General features: G+C 50.5%; 2 protein-coding genes across 2 annotated transcripts; both read left to right on the plus strand.

Moving 5' to 3' along the window:
* The first annotated feature begins 1,513 nt into the window (after window positions 1-1,513).
* Window positions 1,514-3,097, plus strand: LOC119106923 (trypsin-1-like). The gene has a single exon (XM_037230275.1). The coding sequence runs from the start codon at window positions 1,520-1,522 to the stop codon at window positions 2,771-2,773; it is 1,254 nt and encodes a 417-aa protein (XP_037086170.1). The 5' UTR covers window positions 1,514-1,519; the 3' UTR covers window positions 2,774-3,097.
* A 4,502-nt stretch (window positions 3,098-7,599) lies between these two features.
* Window positions 7,600-11,608, plus strand: LOC119106933 (ribosome production factor 2 homolog). The gene is made up of 2 exons (XM_037230280.1): window positions 7,600-7,689; window positions 10,159-11,608. Exon 2 carries the CDS (start codon window positions 10,182-10,184, stop codon window positions 11,118-11,120), a length of 939 nt encoding a protein of 312 aa, XP_037086175.1. The 5' UTR covers window positions 7,600-7,689; window positions 10,159-10,181; the 3' UTR covers window positions 11,121-11,608.
* The last annotated feature ends 7,410 nt before the right edge of the window (window positions 11,609-19,018 follow it).

A 19,018-nucleotide genomic window follows, 5' to 3' on the forward strand; every position in this document is an offset into this window, starting at 1 on the left:
GAAACACACGTAAGTCGCGGGTCCACCGCGAGTGGTGCTGATTAATAATTACATATAGTGGTGCTGATTAGTAATTACTCTGTTACACAAGGCAGCATGGACCAGCCGACCTGAGAGCGGCACCTGAAGCACAACACGGTACGTTGCTGTTTTGGGAGAGGATAGTGAGCCGTCGCACACTGTTTCTGCACGTAGGCACTTACCGCGACCAAGAGCGAACCTGGGAGGGGTCCATCCCTGGTTGTCAGTTGGGGACCAGCCAAAAGGGTTGACCCTTACCTGCCCTCAAAACCTGACGTCTCCTCGGATTTGGGGTACTTAAATTTGCTTCCTCGATGCAATTTTTCAACAACAAAAAATTCATATCATCAAAATGTATTTCCTGCGGAGGAATGACTTCCCATTTCAAGTTAAGGGGAGCCCCCTTTTTGTGAAAAGATCAGAACGGGGTGTAATTCACAAAAATGTATCGGTAAACCGCGATAAGGGATCGCTGATGACCACCGCTGTCGCTGATCATGTTGTATAACCGCCACAGCCAAGATAAGGCGATAAATGCACTTGCCACTGTTGGGTGAAAACTTGTGTTAACTTTTATCAGAGTCGTTGTTGACTTTTAAAAGCTACCGCACATGGCAGTTAGTTGCCCTTTATTCTAATCCAGGCGCTATCTTTTGAAAAACTTGTCAAACATTTGCTCGCTGGTTTAACATATCAGGGAGTTAGCATGGTTAAAAACATTTGGTACCCACAGGATGCTATTTAACACCAAATATTAATGATGCTAATATTAATGTTGTTGAGTACCCATTACCTGGTACGCCAATGTTAACACAATTGTTCTGCATTTATTTGGCACAGCATTCCCTCTGCTCATATGCATTGAGGGGGCTCAGGGGAGCATTGGAGGGACACAAACCAGCACTGCGGGGGGGGGGGGGGGGGGCTCAGACGCCCTGCGAGTATATCAGATGACTCCTCTCGACGCGCCACCTGATAATTGGTTGGACCACTGCCAATAATGGTAAACATGAGCCCCTCACTTCTAAACTTTTTTTGTGAGCTCAAGAAAGCAGCCCGTCACTTTTTTGCAATTCGTTTGTACGGCGAACGCAGCAGCGCTTTGCGGGCAACCAGAAAACGTAATTTGGTGGCAGTATTCGCCTACGCTTCCCTCCCCACAGAAATGTGACGGTGCATTTCTGCGTAACTATGCAGTACCAATGCCTTCTCATGCTGTTTTTTTGCATGCCGTACGCGTGTGCACCGGTGCCATTGCCGACATGCAGATCTCCTTCTGTGTGGTCAATGGAACACCTGCGTTGAACCCCGCCGACAACAGCCCAGCTGCTACGTGGAAGGCTGTGGTGCCGCTGTGTGGCTTCTTTCTTTTGTTGACATACAACAAAAGAAAGACCCGACAACCTCAGCAAGACAACGGCCGACAGTGATAAGCAGATTTCTGTCCGGTATTTATACGCGTGCGGCTCCAGCTAATCTCAGTGTACCAGGAGCCGCAATGACAGCATTCTTGGCGATCGTTCTTCTGGGCGTGGCCGCGGCCAAGCCGCCGCCGTCTCTGCTGCGGAGACCACCGCCCTCCGCCCAGGACGCCAAGTCTCTGGAGCCCGTACCTTTTGACCATGGGCTAGGCTTTGCACGCACTTCTCTGTCTTGTGGTGCCCACACTCTGGCTGCGGGAACATACACCATCACGTCACCGAACCATCCTTCCAACTACGGAAACAACTACGACTGCGGCTACAACCTGACGCCGGGCTCGGGCGTTGGAAGTCTTTCCATCACTTGTTCTGCGTTCAACATCGAGTCTCACAGCTCCTGTGTGTGGGACTGGCTGCGTGTGAACGGAAACAAGTTTTGCGGTACCCAAGGCCCCTCTGTCTCCAACAGCCCGGCCCTGACCATTGACTTCCATGCCGACTACTCGGTGGTCAGGAGTGGTTATTCCTGCACCATTACAGCCGCGTCCGGGTCGGGGGTCACGACTCAGGCTCCTTCGGGCAGCTGCAGCTGCGGCGTGGCCAACCGCGCCTCCCGGGTGGTCGGCGGCGTCGAGGCCGAGGTCAACGAGTACCCGTGGCAGGCGGGCCTGGTCAGCCCCGGCGGGACCCGCACCTGGTGCGGCGGCAGTCTCATCAACGACCGGTACGTGGTGACGGCGGCCCACTGCACCAGTGGCAAGTCGGCGTCGGGGATCCAGGTGCTGCTGGGCGACCATCGTATCAGCGTCGCCGACGGTGAGTCGCGCCACACTGTCAGCCAGATCATCGATCACCCGTCCTACGTGACGTACAGCCAGGGGTACGACATCTCCCTGCTGAAGCTGTCCAGTCCGGTGACGTTCAACAGCCGGCGGGCGACGGTGTGCCTGCCGACCGCCGGCCAGACGTACGCCGGCGCCACGGCCATCGCCACCGGCTTCGGCCAGCTCGGCGCCTCGCGGCCGCAGGCCACGGAGCTGCAGGAGGTCGAGGTGCCCGTCCGCTCTGAGGCTGAGTGCAGGACCTCGTGGAGCTTCGTCACCGGCACCATGATCTGCGCCGGCGGCCTGCCTGCCGGCGGTAAATCGGTCTGCATGGGCGACAGCGGCGGTCCGCTCGTCACGCTGGAGAACAGCAAGTACGCCCTGATCGGCGTCGTCTCGTTCGGCCGGCCGTGCGCCGTGGCGAACACGCCCGACGTCTACGCCAGGGTGACCGCGGTGCTGTCCTGGATCCAGAGCAACACGGCGGATGCCACCTACTGTAGCTAGAGTGCGGCGGTCCGCCCGCCCGACGGCCTGAGCTGACGGGCGTCTCTACAACTGCACTTGCCTGACGTGTATTTCGTCAAGAATGAACGTAGGCCATAGCTATGGGGTCCTGTCTTGGTTTTAGTGTGCCTTTCGTTTCGCTGTAGCATGGAACGGTTTCATTTGTCGGCCTGATTCACTATTGTAGTTTATTTCAGGTCACAAATTGTCTTGAAATAGGTTTGCTTGCTTGCTTGGCTAGCTTGTTGGGGTTCAGACAGCTTTGTATAACCTGTATCTATGACGTCTCCCCCGTTGACGTTGAAAATATAAAGTTCAGCTTTATGTTTTGGGAAGAGAAGAAACCTTCAAAGGTCATTTTCCGCTACATCCAGCAACGCAACTCAGTTGCCAATCTTCACGCCAACAACTCTGTGGTCTGCTTGACTGAAGATCATATACTACAAACTAATAAGCCTCCCCCCCTCCAAAAACGGCACAAAACACTGTTCATGCATTAACACGCGCTGGGCTGGGTGCAGTTTGAGCCTTCCCTCCGAAGATGGCTCCGGAACAATTTGCTAACCACGCGGAGCAGCCGCGCCAAATTTGGCATAACTGGAGACAATTGAATCGCGGATGTTTGGTGCCAAAAACTGAGATTTACCTTCTGAGGTCGCTGATCTACGGCTTCAGTGAAGATAGTTTCTAGGGAATCGCTCAACCTGATCCAGCAACGGAATGTTGGAGGAAGGCATGCATCTCTGAGATAGTTTCTTAGGTAACACAGCAGTTGGATAAACAAATTCCATTTATCTGGGATTAGGTATGAAGGTCAAATCAAGGTCAAAACCAGCCTGTTTTTATTGTACAGCTTGCTGTATACGGTGAACTTTTGCGCTCATTCTGAATTTATTGATAAGCCGCATCATGCATCTTACTTGGACTTTTTAAAAGTCAGAATAGTCCGCTGACTTTAAATGACTCAGATCAACATTTTGTTTTTAGCAACATGCTGCCTGGCGCAATTCTTAACGATTATTCAAATGCAAAATCTGAGCAGTATTTTGTGATCTTGGTCACCATGGCCCTCGAAAGGCAAACTAAGTCACTGGCTTAAAATGAGCGACAGCAATCTTTTGCTTAGAACAGGTATCTAGGTGCACGGTGGTTACATGAGATCGTCTGGGAGCACTTTAGACACCAATCTGGAGTTTGATCTTGTTTGACCTGATTTGACCCGAGTGTCATCACCTAGGAACTTCCAATTATGACACAAGTGAGTTCACGTAACGTTCAACAAACGCCGTGAATTCTAAATATCTAGCCTTCTTAGTTCTTGAGGCCTCAGGGGGTCAAACCGACTTAAGAAACCGAAGGCACCATTTGCTCAATGAATCAAGGGCTCGGAGTTAACAATTTTAATGAACGTAATGTTAAAAAGAATGTTTCACACAGCCTAAAAACACCAGCAAGCAGTGCCAACACGTGCGACTCACGCAGTCCTTCCGTGCCATACAGCCCTTAAGCACAGTGCCGATGTGCTGCTACACACAAGTAAGTACCCCGCCCGCATGTTAGCACAGACTGGAGTACAGACTGCTAACGCTGCTAACACAGACTGGAGTATACAGCGCAGACACAGAGGACACAGAAGACAAGGCACAAAAGGGTCAATAATTCGTGTTAACATGGCTCGGCCATGTTAGTCTGGAAATATAACACAAACAGTCGGAATTGATTAGTGAAGCAAATTAATAACGCAGTTTTGAGCGCGCGAATCATGGCAGCGAAATCCTCGATACTAGGCGTTGCTGTCTCCGCAGGCAGTACGGCGTCGGTCTCGCAGCTCATACTGGGTCGTGGTCAATGCGTGGACGAAAATGATGACGCATTTTAAACAAGCATCTTTTAACGCTGTAGGACATCAAACTGCGCATTTGGAATGTAGTGCAGGTGTATCTGTCAACCTGTGATGTTTAGATTGGCGATAAGAACGGATTGGCCTTCGCACTACCACGAAGTGGTGCTGGAATCTGGCGGTAGAACTGGAGGACTAAAAGAAGAATCTGCGTTTGTCGTGTTTCTGTAACTGTTAATCCTCAAATTTGTAAAAGAGATACGCTTAGCTTCATCTTTAACGGCATGAATTAATATTGAAAAGACATTCGAGACCATTATTTTACGACGGTCGTTCAGGGATGAAAAAAGCTTTTGATTTACCAGATGTGATCGGTGACAAAGACAGACACTTTTGCGGGCTAATTTGAGACAAAATTGCGAAAATCGCAACAAATTACAACATATCAAAACCATATTACAACAGACCATCCCAGCTAAACGAAGCTTATAGCTTTGTATTAGTCAGTACTCGCTAACGCTAACGTTAACGCTCGTAGTCTGAACATTTCGCCCGTCGCGGTGTATGACTTGCTTGCCGTTCGCAGTCGGCATTGTGCGCACAAGCCGGAGGGAGCGCAGGCGCCGCCCGTGTATGGCGCGGGCCTCAGTTGCACCCGAAACCTCGGAGTGGTTGGTTCAAAGATCTACCGCCAGGCGGCCGTCACCCGGGCTGTCGGCTACGCCGGTGCTGGAGACGCGGCCGGCCGCTAGGTGTCGGGCGCTTTCGTACTAGGCATGCTAGGTGCCGCAACTCAGTGCTGCGCATGCGCGAGGAAGCCAACGTCCGATCCCAGCGCGGGCACGATGTGAGACGTGATGAACGGTTTCTCAGGGTGCTCCGCACCGTGGCATTTCTGGGATAGGCTCTTGTGGATCGACCAAAGACGGTGGGACTCCGCGGCCTTTACGTAGGATTCCTCCACGTGCATCTAAATGTATGCACTCAGTGTACTGGTTCACATAAAATGTGCGTTCGTAATTATCTGTTAGAGCAAATTCCAAGGCAAAGGTCAGTGTTTAGGGTATAAAGTAATCGGATCAATTCAAGTAATGTTTGCTCAAGTAGCGTGCGGAAAAACAGGTGCAGAAATTTGTTTTGAAGCTGAACCCTAAAAATGATAATGAATGAAAAAAAGAAGGTGAAAAATTATAGATAAAAATAGCAAACTTCATCCTCAGTCAGAAGGCACAGTCCCCCCCCCCCCCCGCCAAACTGAATAGGAAACCACACACCTCTTGGTTGGCTACGTTAAGTACGCCCGTATCGAATAATTTCATGAGTCAGGTTTCAAGAACTGCGTTTATTTAGCCTCGACCATTGTTCATTGTTTGGTGGCCAGCAAATGACACTCATATGCAAATGAAATCCCAACACGAAAATGTTCGGTGGTTATACCTCATTGTAGTTTGGCTGCCTTTGCTTTTGTGGTGTATCGCATGAGTTATATTGCAATGGTTTCTTAAACATTAAACATTAAACATTAAACATTTGCCTCCAGCTGACAACTTAGACGGCTCCAAATTTCATCGGTGACAGAAAAGGCACTTCTTCACCCTTGCGGTCGTCCTCGCGCGCACGGCGCCTGCCGCCTGGCGTCACTCGCAGTGGCCGACGCCGTTCGGATTTACGAAAACTGCGGAAGCCGTAGCTGTCCTTAGTCCTGACATTGTGGGCGCGCATGCTCAACCCTTTCGATGTAGTTTGCTTTATTAGTCGATTCTGCACAAGAACAAACGTTTTCAGACAAATATGGCACGACTTCATTCGTTTTCGAACTGATTTCGACCCAATATACTCAACACTAATAAGACCCCTTATTCGTTTTCTGGTCGGGGGTTCCCTTGAGTAGAACGCTAGGGGACACCTTATTGCTTCAGGTCAATGGCTGAAGGGCCATTTCGTCCCACCGCGGGGTGTCTTCCGGTTGTCATTCTAGCGACAGGGGCCGGGGCACCCTGGTCGATCCGGAGGTCCATGTAGGGGTACATCACATCATATCGTTTCATTCCCTGACTCGGGAGCCCTTCTGATCAGCGCAGTTGACGTGGGAACCATCACTAACGCGAGAACATCCCTGATCGCCGCAGGTGGTGCAATAAGTGAGGTGATAAACTCCTATATATATATATATATATATATATATATATATATATATATATATATAGGAGCTATATGTATATATATATATAGGAGCTATATGTATATACATATATATATATATATATATATATATATATATATATATATATAGCTCCTAAATTCATAGACTCCAGTTGGGCTTAACGGGCCCATGCTGTAATTGGGTTGGAGGGCCCACCGTTCGTTACGGGAGGCTTTGACTGACACAGGACCCTTCACACCTCCATGCGAACACTCATAATTTGTCATGGTTCCTTTCATTTTCAGAGGGCCCCGACCCATGCAAGAGGCCTTTTTCATTCAATGTCCCGTTCCAGTGCCTGTCAACAAATATTCTCTATTGGGCCCCTGAATTCGACCTCCGGACGGCCTTTCGGGCCCTTCGGGCTTTCAAATCGGGTTCTTAATAGTAGGAGCCAAGGGGGGCGCGTGCATCCTGTGCCACTCCCCCCCCCCCCCCTCTGCTTGCGGTACTGCATCGCGCTCGCGATCTCGAAACCCGAAGGAATGTCTCAGCGGCTGCAGCGACTACCGATGAGCTGGCAGTTTTTCCTAAAATGTCTCGGTGCAGTATTTCCACAAACAGACCGTTTTTGCTGCCATCCAAAGATTCGATCCGATCATTTGTGGTACGCTAGACAGACATGTCCTGAGTTCAGATCCCTGCGACGTTCCTCCCCAAAATGTTCCTACACGCATGATATTACTTTACCTTCACATGAAGTGATGCCAAATTCATATACATATATTGCGCACTTGGTTCGAGTATCCTGCAACTGCCGTAGTAAAGTAATAACCCTTCATGGCGGCACGTGCTTTTGGCTCAAGCGGGCAGGATACGAGCGAGTGGTGTGGCCGGTGGTAGCCGGGCGTATGTAACAAGGTAGTGTTGCAGGTACGTGAGGAGACACGTGCGCTTCATTGTGGTGTGATGTGTTATCCTCCAGAGTTCGTGGAACGGTTGCGATTTGTTTGTCGGACGTGATAATATTTAGACAACATTGACAAACTTGATGCAATTTTGCAGAATTGTGGAGGCATGGTCAGTATCATGGCACACCTCATAAAAAGACATCCATCTTGTTAAACTCTTTAGCTAATGCCTGATTTCCACACTCAAATGATTGGAGTACCCGATGTATGATTTTGCAATGCTGGGGGTGCAGAATTGTGGAATCTGCTAGTCCATGCCTTCTTAGGTAAGCCTATGCTGAATGTTGGCTATGTTTGTATTGTTTGTTTGCCAATGATGTAATGGCAGGCAGATTTGTGGCTACTGTGCTGGATGTGGGGGTCTGACCCCTAAGCTCTGACTTGTAAAACAATGTGTTTAGGCACTCAAGGTGGGCCCTGGCAGGAAATTGAAGTTTGCATTTTTGAACTGGACAGTGCACTGGGATTCTTCACAATTGAGTAGATATATCATAGCATGATAATATGTGTTGTTCAGTGCTTTTGTGGTGCAAATACCTAATGCTTACTGTGCCTCTTGATGATTGGCCATCAACAATTTTTTGTGGGTCTTTTCGATATAGGGAGGAAGCAGTCAAATGACAAAAAGTGTGGCGAGTTTTTTTGGTGTACTGCATATGTTTATTTGGCCAGCAGTTTCTGTTTGCACTGTAAAGGTTCTAAGAAGTGTCAGCCTGGGTGTAGGGTATTTACATATACACACACATGTATGGGGCAAGTGCGTAATAGGGATACTTTTACCATGCCAGTTTTTTGGCCTATTGCATTGTAGTCACTTACAAATTTTAGATGTGGGAGTGTCACAGTTGTTTTGGGTTTTTTAAGTTTGTGATAACAATTGGTAGGTTTGATGAGCCTGGTCATTCTAGCCCCTCCTTGTAGTAGAACTGAGTCAAACTTTCCCTTGTTTAGTCAGTGGGGTGAAAGTGTCCAAATTGTAATCAGATTAGGTAAAAGCATGGTTGTGTAGCCTTGCATTAACCAGCAGAGTACAGACCCTATCAATGCCAGCCTGGAATGAAAAATAGTTATGATAACCAAAAAATTATCCTGTTGTCTGGTAAACCAATTTCAGATATGTGATGCTTAGAAGTATCCTGAGGTGGGCAGGGTAATTATTTGTCTCCATCCAGGTCCTCAATGTTATGTAACAGTCAAAATATTGAATAGAAACAGGAGATGGTGTAATTTTGGATTTAATTGATGTGGGTGAATGTATATGCTGTGATAAACATACATTGCTCTAATGTGAATATCATCTTGATTAAGTTACTTTTCAAATTTGTATGTGGGATCCTACATTTATAGATAGTTGGGGATGGATACAAAGTTTTACCAAATGAGATGAGATATTGGGATCACAATTAAGTTATTGTTCATACTACTGTCCACATCTGGTGTGTCATTTATACACTGTTTTAGCCGGTTAGTCTCTGGTCATGTTATTAAGTCCTGAGAAGGACTGGATGATGCTTGCCTTTCAGCCATGTATGTGCTATGCCTAATGACCGAAGTGTTAACTCAGTTAGTGCCTGCCTGCCATTTGCCTACCTGTGGTAAGGTGGATTTAGTTCACTGTAGGCCCTCAGTTTTGCCTGTCTGGCATGGATTGTGGTGGGTGGCAATGGCAGCAGCAGTGCTTAAGGTTAGATGACTTCAGAGGGCAGGGCAGACCATGTTGAGGATGCTGCTGTTTAGCTTTCATCATAAAGTGATGCAGTTGGCCAGGAATTTTGTAAGGTGGGCTCATACAGCATGCACTGTGTAGCAAGGGCACTGCTCTAATACAGCAAAAGATATAGGCCCTGTTAGATTAGATAGATATTAAGAAGCCCTTTAAGCTCATTTTGCACTCATGTGTGTTTCAGGTAGGTATGTATGTTGCCCTATAACAAATTTTGCATGAATTGTTCTGATTAGATAAAATGTTGCTCCAAGAGTTGAGAGCTATCACACTGGGTGGTAGCTGCAACCCATGACCACACCATTTGATCATGAAATTCCAGTGGTGAGGCAGAATCTTGTGGCATATGTTTGATGTGCTGGGATGCTTCTCCCTGCCCTTTGTCAGTATCTGGCTTGACTTTGAGAGGACATCCTGCTGGCTGCTGGCCCTCCCAATTAGGATCAGTCAGTCAGCACCAGCAGTAACTCATACCCTCACCCTACCTGTGGATTGGGAGCCAGGTCTTATAAGAGGGTGAGCTATGGGTCGAACAGCTTACTTACATCTTTATTTGATAGTTTTCTTACTTGATAAGGCTGGTATAGTAGGCATTATAAATATGTGTTAGCACCATGCTTTGTGAGCATTGAGCTAAGCATCACAGAACTGAGTGCGGACATCATATCAGAACACAATCATGTTAATATGTCATGTTTTCACTTTCAGACACATTGCAGCTGCCAGGAACCATGGGTATTGCGGGCAGAATCCAGAAAACGAAGACTCGTAAGGGTAAGCGACATATAGAAGATAGAGCACCAAAGCTCATTGAAAATGAAAAGAAGGTTCTCATCTTGAAGGGCCACAAAACGAACAATGTTCTGCAAGAATGCCTAAAGGACATCAACTCCTTAAAGCGGCCGCACGCGATCTTCTTCAACCGGAAAAGAGATCTGGTGCCGTTCGAAAACATCACGCCCGTCGAGCAGCTCTCTGCGAAACTGGATGCCGGCCTCTTCGTCATCGGCTCCCACAGCAAGAAGCGGCCGCAGAACCTCATCCTGGGTCGCATGTTCGACCACCACCTGCTCGACATGGTCGAGCTGGGCGTGCAAAGCGCCAAGTCGCTGCACGACTTCAAGAACGCCAAAGTGGCTGCCGGGACCAAGCCGTGCCTCCTGTTCGCCGGCGAGCGCTTCTCCAGCGACGACACGTACGTGCGGCTCAAGAGCCTGCTGATCGACCTGTTTCGCGGCGAGCACGCGACGGCCGTGCGGCTCGGCGGCTTCGAGCACGCCCTGGCCTTCACGGCCACCGAGGCCGGCCTGCATATGCGCAGCTACCGCGTGGTGACGCAGCGCTCGGGCGGCCGCGTGCCCCGCGTGGAGCTCGAGGAGATCGGGCCGTCGCTGGACCTGGTGGTGCGCCGCAGCCGACTCGCCTCCGACGACCTCTTCCGGCGCGCGCTCAAGCAGCCCAAGCAGCTGAAGGCGAAGAAGGTGAAGAACGTGTCGGACGGCAAGCTGGGTGCGCAGATGGGACGCATCCACATGGAGCGGCAGGACCTGCGCAAGCTGACCACCAGGAAGCTGAAGGGACTGAAGCCCGGCAAGAATGCGGCGGTGGAGGGAGGCGCCGGCGACGTGCAGAACCCGATGGACGTGCAGGACGGCGAGGTGACCACCTGACGTCGCCAGCTCGGTGCTGAGCGATACTGGACTTGTAGACGTGGAATGCGTATGCACCGTTTTTGTATCGGAGCGGTGCCCTCGGTGTGAACTCAGTCGGGGCACGTGACGCGGGCGGAGTTCGACAGGTGGTGCGGACGTTTTGCTGCCGGCACTGGTAATTCGTCGCTTCGTGGCTTGCGGCACGCCGTTTGGAATGCCATTGTTGGTATCTTTATGCAAAATGCTGAGCATTGTGTAATTTCGTCAGAGAAATGGTGGAAGGTTTGGGGTTTGGTTTTCAATCGTCCTGTTAGCTGCGGTGCTCTCTCTCCATGTGCCCATGTCCAAACATCATACGCATTTTTTTATTTAATCAACTGGCCGTAGCAAGCGTCCTGGTACGCGCGTCATGTGCTCACGAATAACGGCTGTGCTCTCAGAATGACGCACCTTCACCAAGCCGCCTAAAACAGCTAAGTATTTTGAAATATACATGTCTGAAATGTGTCGTTGTTTGGAACAAGTCATTTACCGCAGAACTCGTTGAACCGGTTAATGCACCGCGCGAATCACCACCACAATCACAATCAATCAATCACGTTGTTACTCTTCACCTGCACCTGGCGCGTAAGACACCCGAACTCATCTAATTCCGACCTCAATCCGCCTTGACGAGCTGTGACGGCGCAGGAGGATACCGAGGCCTGACCCGGACGCCTCACAGTCTGCCGAGACCTGACCCGGACGCATCACAGGCCAGTCTGAGCACGGTACTGGCCCTGCGGCTGCCTGAAACGGGTGTGTTCAGTCGCGTGTAGGCGGGTCGACCGCCTCTCCCGCTCAGTCGCTGCCGAATGTCTCTGTATAGGCGACCTATACCGGCCTCAAGCGTCGTTGTGAGTTGAGCTCCGGTCTTTCGTGCATGTCTGGTGAACGAGGATGAGTGTCTTGGCCCGAGTTGTACAGCCGCCCTTCCATTATGGTCACATGCTCTGCTGGCAGCTTGCTGGCCACAAGTTTTTTTTTTACTGGTTCTACTAACACTGGTGGTTGATTTCGCGGAGAAGTGACAGGGTAAGCTGTACCAAAAATCGTCAAGTCATTCCAGAGCTTGCATAAAGTGGAAACCAGCATCTCCGCTGCAGCTTTGGAGGACTTCGGCGGGTGGTGTATGGAATGCTTCTTCCGTTAATATATGACGGTGTGCATATAATTTGGGCCAAGTTGGCCCGCCCGCTCGTCACCCAACCTGCTCGTTCGCGACGACCCTGCAGAGCAAGGAACGCGTGCGCACGTGTAACGATTTCAATCCTCTGTATTCGCATCAAAGCTCGCGGCATATGCGCTCCGTCGAGGCGCATGAGTGGGCCAACCTGGGGAGCTCATCTACATGTAGGAGGTTTTGAATCCATCTACATGTAGGAGGTTTTGAGCCCATCTACATGTAGGAGGTTGTGGAGGCACAGTAAAGTTTGGGTGGACATTCGTTTCGCGGGCTCTGGCTTTCGAAGATGAGACGCATCGCCAAATGTTCAAATTAAGCCTCGCCCTGCAAGGCAGCCTAAAATCCGCTAAGTTTTTTTCAAAAACAAATCCTTAACAGCTTTGGGCACGGTGTTGACGGTCTCGGCAGCTCACCTGGCAGCATGTCTACGCCTATGAAAATTTTAGATTGTAGACCCTAGTGGTTCATGATCTTTTAATTGACCACCGTGACCAGATCTGACCCTATGACTCACATTATTTAAACAGTAATGGTACACGTCTTAGGGCCTGTCTGAGGCGTTATCACGTTGGTGTTAGACCTTAATGCAGCCTGGCGGGTCAGCGCAACATGTGCACTCGCCCTTTTGACCTGCAATGACATGTCAGGGGTTAGATTTGTACTTTTCCACGAGCACTCGTCTCAAGGTTTTTCCAGCCAATGAGGAACAAGGCTCTGGTGGCGCCCGCTGTATGGCCCATGGGCCACCGGTGCGTAGCGTGTGGCGAGTGGGAACGATTCGTGGGCCGCTGAGTTTGTACTGTGTGTAATCACTTGCGGTGAAATCGCTATGGCCGTAAAGTCACTGGTGGGACGCCCCGTGCGGCGCTTACACCAGTGGTGATGCACGCAGGGTGGTATTTTTGTCACTGGGAATGCACCCTGTGCGACATTGCAGTCACTACTGGTAACCTGCGTGCAGACGACGGATGCCCTGTATCATGTAAACTGCTGGTGGTAGCCTCCTCGTGGTCTTTGGGTCGTTGGTGGCACACTGTTTGACTCGCCTCATGTGTACTCACGCGGTCAAGGGCACTTGATGTGACCCTTGACCACTGTTGGTCCTCTCCACGTGGCGCCCGAGTCCCGGACGCCACCCCAGCCCGCCCTTCGGCGAGCGGTCGGCCGGGCCGTCCTCCCGTCCCTGAGCCAGCCGGCCCGTGCGGTCGGGCCGCAGCGAGGCGGCGGCGAGGCTGGCCCGGGGGTCGGGCGAGCCGCGGCCGTTCACCTCCGCTGCGACCGGCGGCGGAGACTCGGCCGGGTGGGACCGCGGACGCACCGGCGGCTGCCGGGGAGCTGCGCAGCGCGGCTGACTCGGACGCGGACGAGCACAGCCCGGCTCCCGCCGCCCGCCGCCAACAGGTGAGCAGATGCCACGTTTGTGGTGAGAGGAAATTGTGCGGGTAGCTTCATTTTTGCTGTCACTGGTGACAGCAAACATGCAGTAACTGTTTATTCGTTGAATTTCCTGCGAGTTATGCGCGCGAGATATCCTTATCGTGTTTTTGGACGCATGCGTTTGAAGACACCTTTGAGTAACTGGCCTGCTTGACAAGCTCGTCTGCGGGCAAGGTATGAAGTTTACTTCATAATAGTCTTGTTCACGATTAGGCCAGGGTCCGAAGTTGGTGCCAACTCTCAAATGCATGAAAACTAAGATTAACTTGGACGAAACCCATTGATTGTTCTCAGATCTATGAAGAGTGGCGTCCCTTTTTGCCGGAACGTTTTGGCTCATCATGCACTGAATCATCATTTCACGTGTGTGCTACTTAATGATTTTATCCGATGGGACATAACTCGCGAACGCCAAGAAAATGGCTGCGGCATGACAAAACGACATTGTTCCCGTGGTAAAATTTATTGGCTATCAGGATGTTTCAGTGACAAACGATGGGCTCTCATTTCCCTCACTTTGCTCTCATTTTCTTATGTGACCATTCTCTAGCTCTTGGCTCCCTCTTCTTTGCTCTCACATGAGTACATTTCAGATTTGGCACCAACTTAGGGTCCTTTTTGAAAAATGATAGCCGTAAAAGGTCTAATCCAGGCTTTCATATCGTGCCAGAACCGGGTGGACGTTCAAAAGCGCCATGCTCGCGTCAAACTTGTCAAATGACCAGTGCCCACAGCACACGTCACAACGAATGGCTTGAAAAAACTCACTAGCGAGGTTTTTCAAGCTCATTTCAGCGTATGTCATGCTCTGCAGCCTGAAACGCGAGGGCTAGCGGTGCGAATCTTAATGTACATTTACGACGTACCACACGAATTCCTTATTTGTCAGAAGGGTTTCGTCAGTGAAGCTCTTCTCTGAAGCTATGTAAAACTCTTCTGACGAGCTGATGTGGAAGTGGTGAAAAGTTTGCAAGACGACGAATTCCAAAGGAAGCAGGGAAGCATGCCGGTCAAAGTGATTTTAGCAGTTAAGTCACTTTCTCTGCTCTCAATATGCGCTCCCAAATGCCTAGCACACAAACGAAAACATTGCGGATGTTGATAAAATGAACCTTTGGTGCACAGATGCAGCATTTGCAACAGTTGAAACATTTCGTGGGCGTGGTTATGGGACAAATACCACTATGTAATCCTTGCTTCATAAGCGTCCGCCTGACCCCGACATAATTTCAAAAACTGCAGCGTCACCTGCTGGCTCGTGACGCTTTCGAAGCAGTTGGCTGACAGTCCATTGCCTTTCCGCGTGTTCCAGATGAACTGGTCGGTCGGCGGAATGGCTCACTGGCAGCGGTGGGGCACGTTCCGCCGCGCCCGCCGCTGGCAGCTGGCGAACCACGGCTGCGGCGTCCTCGTCATCTGCGTTACCACCGCACTCTTTCTGCTCGGCTTGGTCGCCAGCTTATCAGATAAAGGCAGCGTCCTGTTTCTGACCTCCGGCCGGCCAGCGTCCCGGCTGCAGTCAGCCGCCGTAGAAGACAACGCGAACGATATTCACGGTAAGCTGGTGCTACCTCTCCGGAAACTGGTGGAGCCAGCTCTTCCAAGCCGGTCGTGGTTCTCCAACGACGCCTCGTGCGCACGGTTCACGACGCACTTCGCCCGCTCCGGTAGTCTACCGGCCGCGCGGCTGGCGTCCTTCTTCCGCTCCGGAAACACGTGGAGTCGCTACTTGCTGGAGGCTGCGACCGGGTTCTTCACGTGCGGCGCGACGTGGGAGGGCGAGATGCTCAACAGCCCACCGACCGGCCGCCTGTCATCCATCGTCGAGCTGCGCAGTCAGCTGGCCAACTCGAGTGGCGCTGCGGGCGCCTCCCCCGAGCTGCGTGACTCCGGCTTCGCTGGAGAGGCGCTCTCGCCGATGAGTCGCGCCTGCCTCGTGGGCAAGACGCACGCCTTCGCGCCTCACTGGCGCAGCGACGGCTCGACCGCGGGCCGACGACGGCGGCGAGCGCTACCCGCTGCCGGCCGTGCTGCTCGTGCGCGACCCGTTCCGGGCGCTTATCTCCCTGCGCCACTACCACGAGCGCTCGAGCGGGCTGGTCGCTCGCAGCCGCGCGACCGACGCTGCCTTCGCGGGCGGAAACTGGACCCGCTTTGTGGAGCGCTACAGCCAGTTCTGGTTCGAGCTGGCGGAAGACTGGGCCACAGGGCCTCGCGACACGTTGCTCGTGGCTTACGAGAGGCTGGAGGCCAACCCGGCGCACGAGCTGGACCGGATGCTGCGCTTTCTCGGTGTGACCCCGTCGTTGGAGCGGCTTCGCTGCGTGCTGAAGCACGTGGAGGGTGGCTTCCACAACCGGGACCATCCAATCGTGCCGGACGACAAGGTGTACACCCGCCCGATGATGGAGGCCGTGTGGTGGCGCATTCTGGAGCTCAACAAACTGCTCACGGCGCGCGGCTATCGGCGGTTGCCCGTGGAGAAGTACGCGTTCTTCTATGACGTCTGATACGTGCGACGATGCCTCGCCTGAGCGCAGGGCGTTCAGAATCCAGCTGTTGCCCAGGATTGTGCCCCATCTGATGTGTGTCATACGCCTGCTGTCGCATTCATGAAATTGTGGTGCGCATGATGCCAGCGGGCTCTCCAGCTAGACACTGATGCGTTGCGTGGTGTTAGACGCTGTCCTCGGTGCCAGAAATCCGGCCGTTATCGCTGCCTGTTGGCTTGTGGTGCACCGACCAGTCTAGATAATGCACAGTAAATGCTAACGACGGCAGCGAAATCTTCCGAGTGAAAATCCGGGCTCGACGGAGCGCGCCATGTGGTGGTTTAGGGATGATATGGCAGCAATTGACTCACAACGGGCTCTAATGCTGCGATCAGCTCAAGGTTCATTAGTGGTTCGTCACTGCCGGTGCGTGGAATTGTATCAGCGCATTCGCTTGCGAACGTAACTGCCAGTTGCGAGCGTCTTTTGGTGTCACCGAGCATTAGCGATGATGTTTTCGAAGACCTGCGAGGTGCAATGAGATGTGTGATTTGCTCTATGGCTTCTCGGTCTACCACTGACAGTTCCGTTGCTTCTGTGCGCCGGAACCAACTACGGCAGATTGTCGGAACGGATGTGCTCTATTGTCACGCAGAACGAGCAAGTGCGTTCAGCAAACTTGTTCACCTATTCGTGAGCTGAAGAACGTATAAAATCCTGCATCAGTCATGTTGTATACAAAACATAAATGTCCTGCGTTCATGGTACAGCACTAGTGAAAGAGACGATGGAAAAGGAGTTTGTGTCCATCCATGCATTTCGTTGCGGATGAGGAAGAGATGGGGGGGGGGGCGGGGAAGTGCACAACCAAAGCGTGACCAGGGTGAGGGATGTTGGATAGCGTAACGTTGCATTGAGATGGAGCTGCTGATCGAGTTTGTTGAAAACTCTGAAGCTGGATACCGTTGGCTTCTCTCGTGACGTGCTGCTTAGCACGCCCGTATGTTTGCACCTCTTGTCAAAGCCAGCCAACCTCACCTTTTTGGTCCGTTACGCTTGACGTAGCGTGGCCAAGGGGAGAAAATTGCCAATGTTGCTATTCCGTTACCAGGAACTTGGGGAAATACAAAACAACATTACCGTAACGTTATTCATGGATGTCCGCTTTTGACGTTCTTCCGATATCTGACGTCATTCGATGGTACCGTCTCATACTGTTTTATTACCTCGCCATTTGTTTCACCTTGACGACAGCTGAGTCGCGGTGTGTTTTGCGCTGTGCGCTGCGCGGGTGGTGATTCGCCTCAAGTTATAAAGAAAGTTGCAAATACTGCAAGGTTTTCGGGTTGCCTTGTAGACGGGAAAGATTTGAAACCTACGTAAGTATGGTTAACTGCATTATATTGTTCCCGTGGCTTACCGTCATTTTCGCTCCCGTTGTATGTCGCGGATACAAGGATTGAACGAAACACAATGGAAATGTCAAGCTAAGTGGAGCGGCTACCAACCTGTTCACAACATTTTTTCTGTGCTGGCTGCAGGCTGTTGTTTTAATGCAATGTTGTCATTCCATGTTTTATCAATGAGTAAATTCAACAAAACATTCGTTTTACTTCCTGTGCCAATGCAACGGGCTGGGGAGGGGGAGGGCTCGTCCTGTAATTAAGTGCAACATATAGGTATTTCAGAGTACTGATGATTTGGTTGCCTAACGTTTTTACCTGTCAGGAAAGGCAAGATGGCATCAGTTATGGCATCCAGGTTCTCAGTATTAAAAATTGAGGATGATTCTGATCAAGAGCGGGAGAAAGCAGCAAGGAAAAAGGCTACTGATGAAGAAAAGGGTAAGAAAAAGCTTACCAAGAAAAAGAAGAAGAAGACAGAGCCAGCCCTTGATGCTGAGGTATGCAGACCTTGCTCCCCAGACATTACTCTATGCTTTGTATTCCAATATAAGCCGTATCATGACCAGGCAAGATAACAATTTTGGCTTCAGAACCAGGGACTAGTGCAAATACAATGTTCAACTGGGAATCCACATTGAGAGAATGGATACCATTGCAGTAACAGTTGAGGTCATGTAATCAAGCACTGATTTTCTGTTTCGTATGAAAGCATTGTACTGAGAACAGACTGAAAGGTTGGCATAGATCACATGATACAGACCAGCTACATAGATCTTGCCAGCAAAACCTTTGATTGCTAATGGGCACCAACCCAAACTCCTGCATTTTGAAGCCATGATATTCCATTTCTAAACCAGAAGCTAATCCTGCATGCCTCTTAACATACAACTATATAGATATTCATGAATCTTGACACAGGCTCTAGAAACAAATATATGGATACCTAATGTGTTTATAATGTATATTCAACCACTGACTACTCACAGGTGTTAACCCCAGCTAACCAATAAAGGATAAATGTCTGGATCAAGGCCAGGTTGTGCTGCATGCATGGAAGGCTACTAATTGGCTCAAACTTGGAGAATGAGATAATGTCAAGTCCATTTTGTTTAGTCCATTTCTTCAGAACCTATTTGATTTGCTTTCAAAACCTTTAATGAGCCTCAAATTGTGGCCTTGTTGCTATCATGCAGTAATTGTCTTTTCTGACAAGTCTTTGACTGTTTTATCTCATACATATTTGTCACATCATGGTTTTCTGGCAGCATTTATGTTAGAAGATGGCTGTGTTATTCTTACAGTAAAACCTTTATGGTTTGGCTGTGTTTGTAAAGTTATGTTATTAATGTCTGCCTG

Source organism: Pollicipes pollicipes, unplaced genomic scaffold (genome assembly GCF_011947565.3).
Source record: "Pollicipes pollicipes isolate AB1234 unplaced genomic scaffold, Ppol_2.1 Scaffold_6473;HRSCAF=7676_pilon_pilon_pilon, whole genome shotgun sequence".
Classification (NCBI taxonomy): Eukaryota; Metazoa; Arthropoda; class Thecostraca; order Pollicipedomorpha; family Pollicipedidae; genus Pollicipes; species Pollicipes pollicipes.